Source organism: Phragmites australis, chromosome 11, assembly GCF_958298935.1.
Source record: "Phragmites australis chromosome 11, lpPhrAust1.1, whole genome shotgun sequence".
NCBI classification, from domain to species: Eukaryota; Viridiplantae; Streptophyta; class Magnoliopsida; order Poales; family Poaceae; genus Phragmites; species Phragmites australis.
Genome location: NC_084931.1, coordinates 31,877,502 through 31,885,839, shown reverse-complemented (window position 1 = coordinate 31,885,839; position 8,338 = coordinate 31,877,502). Strand labels below are relative to the sequence as shown.

At 46.1% G+C, this 8,338-nt stretch overlaps 1 protein-coding gene across 1 annotated transcript; it reads left to right on the top strand.

Annotated features, from left to right (window-relative positions):
- The first annotated feature begins 5,507 nt into the window (after positions 1–5,507).
- On the top strand, positions 5,508–6,816 carry LOC133885875 (uncharacterized). Its single transcript, XM_062325641.1, has 2 exons — positions 5,508–6,236; positions 6,444–6,816. The coding sequence occupies exons 1-2, from the start codon at positions 5,553–5,555 to the stop codon at positions 6,507–6,509; spliced, it is 750 nt and encodes a 249-aa protein (XP_062181625.1). The 5' UTR covers positions 5,508–5,552; the 3' UTR covers positions 6,510–6,816.
- Positions 6,817–8,338: the final 1,522 nt, after the last annotated feature.

Genomic DNA, 8,338 nt, shown 5'->3' with positions numbered 1-8,338 from the left:
ATGAAGATATTATTTTGATTAGTAAATTTATGGTTGTCATAGTGACATATAGGTCCTAATCATTTACATATCATTGTATCACAAACATAGGTTTATGATATTGAAACAATATATTAGTTTGTAGATTACACATGTGAATACTTCAACCAATCTTTTCTATTATTTCATGTAAAGTCCTAGTTCCTATATCTTTACCTTTCTTTGAAAGAAGCCCAATCAATTCTGTTCTCCTTATCTAATCCAATCCAAGATACCTGTCCATCATTCTATTTCTGTTATGTTTTTAATTTTGAGTTTATTTGGTGTTTATTCGATGTTGGTTTTGTTTGTTGATAGAATCCGCGATTAGTCGATAACGCTTAGGATCTGTTCGAATGACTTCAAGATAAAGGTTTCAATAACATTAAACAGCATTGGGTAAAAGACAAGTGTACTCATTGATCATATTGCCCCTATGTTTTAAATATTTTGTTTTACAAAATTACATGCAATGTCCATTTAATGGGTAGTCATCTATGCTATGGTTTACCTAGTTTTTCTTTTACATCTTTTGAAGCATATATGTTATATGAGTCTTTTAGTTAGAATTGTTTAGTTATTCTGTCGTGATATTGGGAAGTGTCATTTACAGGATTAGTGAACATATGCGGTTTTGATGGTAAACCTAATATAGTGACATGGAAACCTAGGATTTAGGTAAGGAGATGGTTTGATAATGCTGGTTCATGTGGTGGGTTTGTGGATATGTTCTAAGCAAAGCTGTTAGGTTATGTTGGTTATTTCCCATTCAATAGTCTTTGCCTAAGTGTCATATATATGGATCGGTTCGTGAAGCGATAACCCAAGAAATACCGTAACAACCATGAGACCGATATGGGTAAGGCTTAGCATATTGATTAGACACATGGCTCGCGTCTATTGGAGTATCTGGATCTAATTGATGGATCATGCTTCGTAGTGATCTTCTAACGATACACTATTAGCGTGTGCTAAGTGTCTTGTAAACACGACAACATGGAAATCACGACTCATGAGAAAAGCTGAACAATCTCTGCAGAGTGTAAAATCCGATATATTAGTTGTGCTCACGGTCATGAGAGACTTGGATCCTCACATGATTAGTTTGCTTGGGTTAATAGTTATGGATATGTTTATGGATACAGTCTGATGATATGGGATGGTTATGGTTTGTAAGGTGGGTAGTGTTGAGTGATAATTATTGGGTCGTTTGGGTTACATTCACTTAATAATTTTTAATTACATTACTAATTTTCTAATGGTATTTACACAAATATATCATGTGTTAGCCTATCATTTATATAAGACTGCATATTATTATTATTCTGTACACTTGTTGAGCGTGTCATGTACTCACACTTGTTATATTTTTATATGTCATGCGATATGTGTGATGCTACTCAGTGAGAGAAGATGTTAAAGTTTATCAAGACGAGATTATAACGTTATAGACGCGTGTCTCATGATCGGTTGCTTGTGGTATTATTGGACACCAATACTTATGTTCTGCTACAGATATCTACATAGAAGATAATATAGGTTAATTATTATAAGAGTTAAACGTTTATTCTATAAAAAATATTGTTTTTATTATTTCATCTATAACATTCTTACATATATTAAACATTCTACGCACATATAAATTATATCTAATTTTTATTTATTAAAACTAGGTGTGACACGCACTCATCTCTATCGGGCTTTTCCCTAAACTGGTAAAGCCAACTAGCCAAGGACCTGAGACTCAGAGTCAACGTGCCCTTTTTTTCTCCCGGAATATCAACGTGCCCTTCTTATAGTACAACATTTATCTGTCTTAAGCTACGGCCATGATAAGCTAGTAGTAGTACTACTACCAGCGACTAGTACTAAATTATGATATCGCTCTCATGCAGCTTCGCGCCAGACTGCCGGTGTCTGACAATGGTACTTGGTGATCTCGATGTGCCCAATAAGCTAATGCCCGGCTGCCTTTCTGAATGCTGTTTATGACGATGCTTTAGTACTCCCATCCGTCGAAAATACTTACGATTTAGAGTAGCACTGTTTTTATCCGTATTTTTTATAACTATTTTTTATTAAAATATATTTATAAAATATAATAAATTTATAAGATTATGATAGTATTTTTCAAAACAAATTTATACTTATAATTTTCATATTTCAAAACTAAATATTTTAGAAGTTTTTTATAGTTAAAATTTTAATTAGATTTTATCTAAAATATCATGTACTTACAATCGGAGGAGAACCATATTTACTCACTGCTACAACTGTTAATAAGAGTATGAGCTTCCACTGACATAATTGCGCCAATAACTGCATAATTATTCCACTGTTTTCTGGGCAAGATAGATGCGCTCTATTCGACCAGTACTCCTACCTGTCATGGCTCCTGAAGAACAAAATTATACTAACACTCCGACCTGTCCATCATATGCAATAGAGATCCTAGTCGCAGCAAGTTTCGTATATTATTTTCCAGTTAGTAGAATAGTAGTTAGCTGGCGATCAGCCGCGATCCTCCTCGTGCTGCGCTGCGTGCCTATATACAATTCCCATCTGAAACTACATACTGTGGTTGACGTAGATGTCAATTGTAAGGACCAACTCTCTTCTTCTTTCTCGATCTCATCTCCTTCTTTCTCTTTCTCTTTCTTTTCCTCCTTCATCCCTTCTATCTAATGGAGAGCAGCAATAAGTAGGGGGCATGAGCTCACCCACCCCGGTTGGATCCGCCTCTGGCTATGCACATTTGTTATACGTCCATGTATTTCAACCATGCGTTGGTCTCCGATCTCCATTGACGAACCTCCATTGACCTTTCTATACCCACATTTCTATCCCCTCTCTTGCACGTGTTATCTCCATGTAATCCCTCGTCAAAAAGGACAAGTTTCGGACGGCACGGTATCTGGTTGGTTGACGCTTTACCCCCGGGCAGACATAATATTCTGCGAGCCAAAATGCCACTACTCCTCCTACATGGCCTATTTGATTTGTGCCTAAATTTATTACATCTAAAATTAGTCACATCATAAATTTTTAGGTAATTATTTGCTTATTACTACAAATATAGCAAGTCACATTTTATTAGTCTCCTAACTTACATGTCATATACCCAGTTTTTAACTAATATTGTCAATACTCAGTTTTTAACTAATATTGTCACACTTATGGCTCAAAATTTGGACTTGTGTGGTTCATGACTAATTTTACCATATATTGCTGCCTAAGGTTAGTTTGTCACACTTTTGTGGCAAAAAATTGATTAACTAACCTTATACAAACTTTGGAAAATATCATGTATCTGACTAGTGGGTCGTGAGTAGGGATGACAATCGGGTATGACATGTACATGTAGTGCTCATTCATACCCGTACTCGTCAATTTTTACCCATCCGCAGTATACCCGCGAACACCCACGGGTGAAGAATAGGCACCAAGCCTATCGCTCGCGGGTATTCGTTTACCCGCTGCATACAGAGGAGAGGATAAATCGCTAGAATCTAGACGGTGATGAGCTTCACTGTGGTGGTCGACGGAATCAAGACGATGGCGTGGCTAAATGTAGGGAAGGAATAGGAAGAAAATGTTGGTGGCTCACCAGTGTGTGGATCTGCTCATTGGGGATTTCGGCCGTCATGGGGAAGCCCCAAAGTAGAGGTCTGATGGTAGCAACGAAGCTCAAAGTTGGTGGTCGGCCGTGTGAAAGAACAAGTTGTGATTGCCCGATTTGGCAGAGTAACCATGGATTCGAGCAATACCGAGTTGAAGAAGCCTCCCTGTGACCCTCCTTGCGCTGAACATGCCTTGTCCCTCGTGGATCCATGCCCAGCACCGATGAACGGGATGGGGTGGGGCTAGCCATAGTGTGGGCTAGTGGAGGCGGTGGGGGGAGAGGGTAGGGACTGGCCACGACATGGGTGGGTGAGGCGGGGTTGATGGCAGTGTGATGTGTGAGTTGTGGGCAGTGAGCAGGTGGCGGCGAGTGGTTTGGTGGTGGTGGACCAGCGAATCTCATGACTTTGTTAAGGTTTAGAGGATTGGGCTCACATGTCAGCACAGATTATACGGGTAAACGGGTTTTATGGTATTGGTATGTCTAATCTATACCCGTACTCGATTACTCATATACTCATCGGATAATATTTTTTACATACGAACGTACCTATGGGTACTAAATTTGAACCATATTTGACCCTATTAGGTTTTTTTGCCTGTGGGTAAATGGGCAATCGAGTTAACTTGTCATCCCTAGTCATGAAACTAAAAAGTTAGACAAGCTGGAATGGTGAAATCAATCAAACACTGTCTTACAAAACTAAGGTTGACTAAGTTTAGACGTGGCAAATATAGTTACAATCCAAATATAATCTTTATTAGTCACACTTTTTTAACAAGTCATACTTAACTTAATTTGTTATGATAAATTTAGGTGCGAACCAAATATGCCATTAATCCACTGTCTAAGATAAGAAATTACTAGCCTTCTTGGCCAAATGAATGGTCCTCCTCCTCATTATCCATCACCATCTTCAATATGATCAAAACCAACATTTGTTTCAGAGGCACATACACGATACCAGAGCAATATGGGTCTGTTTAGTAGAAATCTAGCTCAAAAATTCTTGCCGCAAGATATTTTTAGGTCTAGAAATCTATACAGTTAGAGCTGAATACGCATTAGAGATGTTTAAATGAGTTATTTTATTAATATTTTAGATTAAAAATAGATTTTTAAATTACTTTATATTAACATATAAATATCAGATCTAAGTTAGAGCCGGGAGCTAGAGATTATTGCCAAACAGGTTCCGTATATCTTATGGCTGCATGAGCTTCTCCCGAGTGCAAAGCAACGGCTGTTCGACGAAGCCAACACGACAGGCAAGTTGATCGATCACCCGTTGAAGCACGCGAGGCACGACCAGCTTTTGAGTACTTCTAGTAGGGCAGCAACGGGAGGAGCACGGATGGGTGCAGGCCGCGGCCGCGGCCGCGGGTGGGGGACCGCGCGCCCACCCGTCCCACCGGTCCGGCGGAAAAGACCAGGTCCAGGAACACAGAGCGGACGGCGTGCTTCTTCCTGACCCGCGGGTCCCACCCCGAAAATCCGAGGCGACCCATCACGTACGAGGACGCTCCCTGCCCGGTGGGCCTGACTCTCGCCCTCACCAGCTTCCGAGTTCCACCCTGTTTGGTGGCCTCCGTCCAATTCCGTTTCCGTCGCCAACCCCGCAGTCACCGAGCATTCAGCTATGAGGGACTGACAAGTGGGTCCGTAAATGTTATGGGCCCAGAAATCAGTGCCGCAAGACTGTACGTTACGGGCTGAAGCAGTTGGGCCGAATCCTCCGACGTGGGAGTCCTGGCCGGAGAATTACCAGGGTACCCTTGCGCCCGTAACAAAACGCGAGAGAGACCCCGCCCCTGTGGCCTCAAAAACCTCCTCTCCTCCTGCCCCTCACACCCCTCTATCTCTCGACTCCTCGCCGCCGGCGCAGCTGCCTCTGCGCGCGCGGTAGCTAGCTATGGCGGCAACGGCAGATCCGCGGGCGAAGCCGCCGGCCGCGCCGCCGCACCACCTCGAGCCGTGGGCGCATCAGCCACCTGCCGCCCACCGCATGCCTGTACTCCCCGCCATAGCCTCGCCAGCGGGTGGCTGCTGCACGGACCGCGATCGCCGCCGAGCGTCGTTCCACCGACGGGGCGCCGCCGCACAGGTCGTCGGCGAGGAGCCATACGACGGCGAGATCGAGGAGCTCAAGGCTAAGCTCATGGGCCACCTGCGCGACGCCGCCGACCGGCTTCGCGTGCCTCAGACTAGTCCCTCGCTGCCTCCTCCGCCGCCGCCGCCGCCGAAGCCCGCGAGTCCACCGCCGGAGATAGACTCCGAGCCTGAGCCCGACCCCGAGCTCAGGGCGCCGCCTCCGCCTCCGCCTCCACCGCCGGCCCCGCAGCAGCAGCCACAAGCAGACGTCGCCACGAGGCCGTGGAACCTGCGGGAACGCACGCGGCGGCGCCCCGCAAAGTCGTGGGCCGCGTCGGCGGCGGCGGCGCCGCCCTCGTCGTCGTCGCGGAGGCGACGAAGGCGCGCTCCGTTCTCCGTGTCCCTGACGGCGGAGGAGATCGAGGAGGACATCTACTCGCTGACCGGCGCCCGGCCGCGGCGGCGGCCGAGGAAGCGGCCGCGCGTCGTACAGCGGCAGCTCGATGTAAGGCGAATTCCCCGTCCTGCCCCTCCCCTTCCAAACCACTTTATTAATTATTTACTTAATCCCGCTTTTATTTATCCCCTCCTTACGCTTTAAGCTTACTTAGCACTAATATCCTACTCATATATATCATTGTTGAGTGCAAGAATAATCCTCTTGCGATCCAAACCACTAACACCAATCGTGCGGCGCTCTGTGCCTGTGCAGTCGCTGTTCCCCGGCCTGTGGCTGACCGAGATCACCGCCGACGCATACCGAGTGCCGGACGACTAGCTCCTGCCCTGCCGGCGCTCCAAGCCCTCCAACTCCAACCACCTCGCTTCATCGGCTCATCGCGTCGCAGTCGCGTCTCCTCATCACATGAACCGCACCCACCAACTTAGTTCTATGTCTAGTCGAGTTGGTAGGTCATATGTTCCAGGCCCAGGTTTTACAGCGCGTCAAACGGTGTACGTCCCTTCCCCCCGACCTCTTTGTAGTTTGTAGTTTGTACAGCGGTGTGCTTGTGATCATCTACTAGTCTAGTACTAGTACTACTAATTCACCGGCCATAGTACCTGTGCTCTGCCGTTGTCATTCAGTGCTGCCTCTGCATGTGCTTGTTCCATTTGCTGCTTGCCCCGGCACGTACGTGCTCCGCCAGCTCCGCCTTTTGTGCTGGCCTCGAGGATATTTGATCCGGTCGTGGTGCTGTCGTGGGGGCTGCCCAATGCTTCGATGGATCGACGGAGAGGACGCAGCATACGCGGGACGCGAGTCGAGCGGTGGTTGGGCCGGGCGTTTTGGATTCTTTGGACCCCTCTCCCCTCCGCTGGGGACGACACGCCACGCACCACTACGCGGTGCAACGCCGTCTGTCATCGCTGGGGGATAGCCGGATAGCTCCACACAAAGGCAAAGGGGACCTGAAACTTTTCGCGTCGTCTTTCTGGCCCAATCATCAAGCTAGCAGCACCGCGGAGAAGCTTGGAGTTAAGGCGATGCTGCCGCTACTGTGTTGCAGCCTTGTCGACGTACAGGTTTGTCATGTCCCTGCCGTACGATGGAACCGCCCCGGCCCCCGGGGATGCGGTTTTGTCGGAACATCGGTCTCCGTGTGTTGCGCGCGCAGCGAAAACAGTTTCGGGCAGTCTGTGTATCCGTTAATCTGAGGCTGGAGTGCCTGACCATATCGAAGAAGCGCGCATCATGCCGAGGACGTAGATGATGGTGCTACTGCGGAGAGGCGTTCGAAAGCTCTTGCGATGAATGGAAGAACGGACGGAACCATCACTCACGCACACGGCCGCGTCGCACCAGGTCCGTGGTATGTTAATGGAGGAATGCGCTATTCCTGTACCCGTCATGGCCCATTAAAAGGGCAATCAGGCAGTGTTCTGAATACACGATCTTTTCGGGTCCACCTGTCAGGTTTGGCCGGTACACTCGTGATAGGAGTACCACGTGCAGACCTGGCGTCGGGCCTGCCGATAATACTGCAGAGCCGGTCCCGCGTGTAAGTCTTACTAGCCCGCTATTCGATGAACAACGCAATCTTTTAAGGATATGTACTGTTAGATGGTGTCAACGATCTATAAAAATGTCATATGAAATTTTAGATGATGGAAAATGAGAGGAGTGTATTTAAAAATATCGTATAGTATTTTACAGATGGTCTATTAGAAAATTTGTTGCCGTTTAAACCATTATATAAACGGTTATTTGTGCTATAGCATTGCGTGCAAGTCTTAAAAAAAACTTTTATAGGTAATATATTGTATTTGCTATTTTTTTTACTTTCTAGAAACGATATGGATGAATCTTATATATAAATGTCGTCTCGACAACCATACATGCCCTTAAAGCTCCAGGTCCATCGAATAAGAATGTGAACACACTGCTACAGAAACTACCGATCACTGTCGGTTCTAAATACATAATCACCGTCGATTTTGAAACCGGTTATGGGTATCAAGCAGTGAAAGTTAAAGGATTATTACTGTTGAATCCCAAGCTGCTAGTGTTGCCCCTTAAAAAACACAAAAAGGAAACAAACCGGCTTGGCTGCCACGGTCGTCTCCGTCATGCCCGATCAGCCCCTATGCCCCCCTCGCCAACCATCA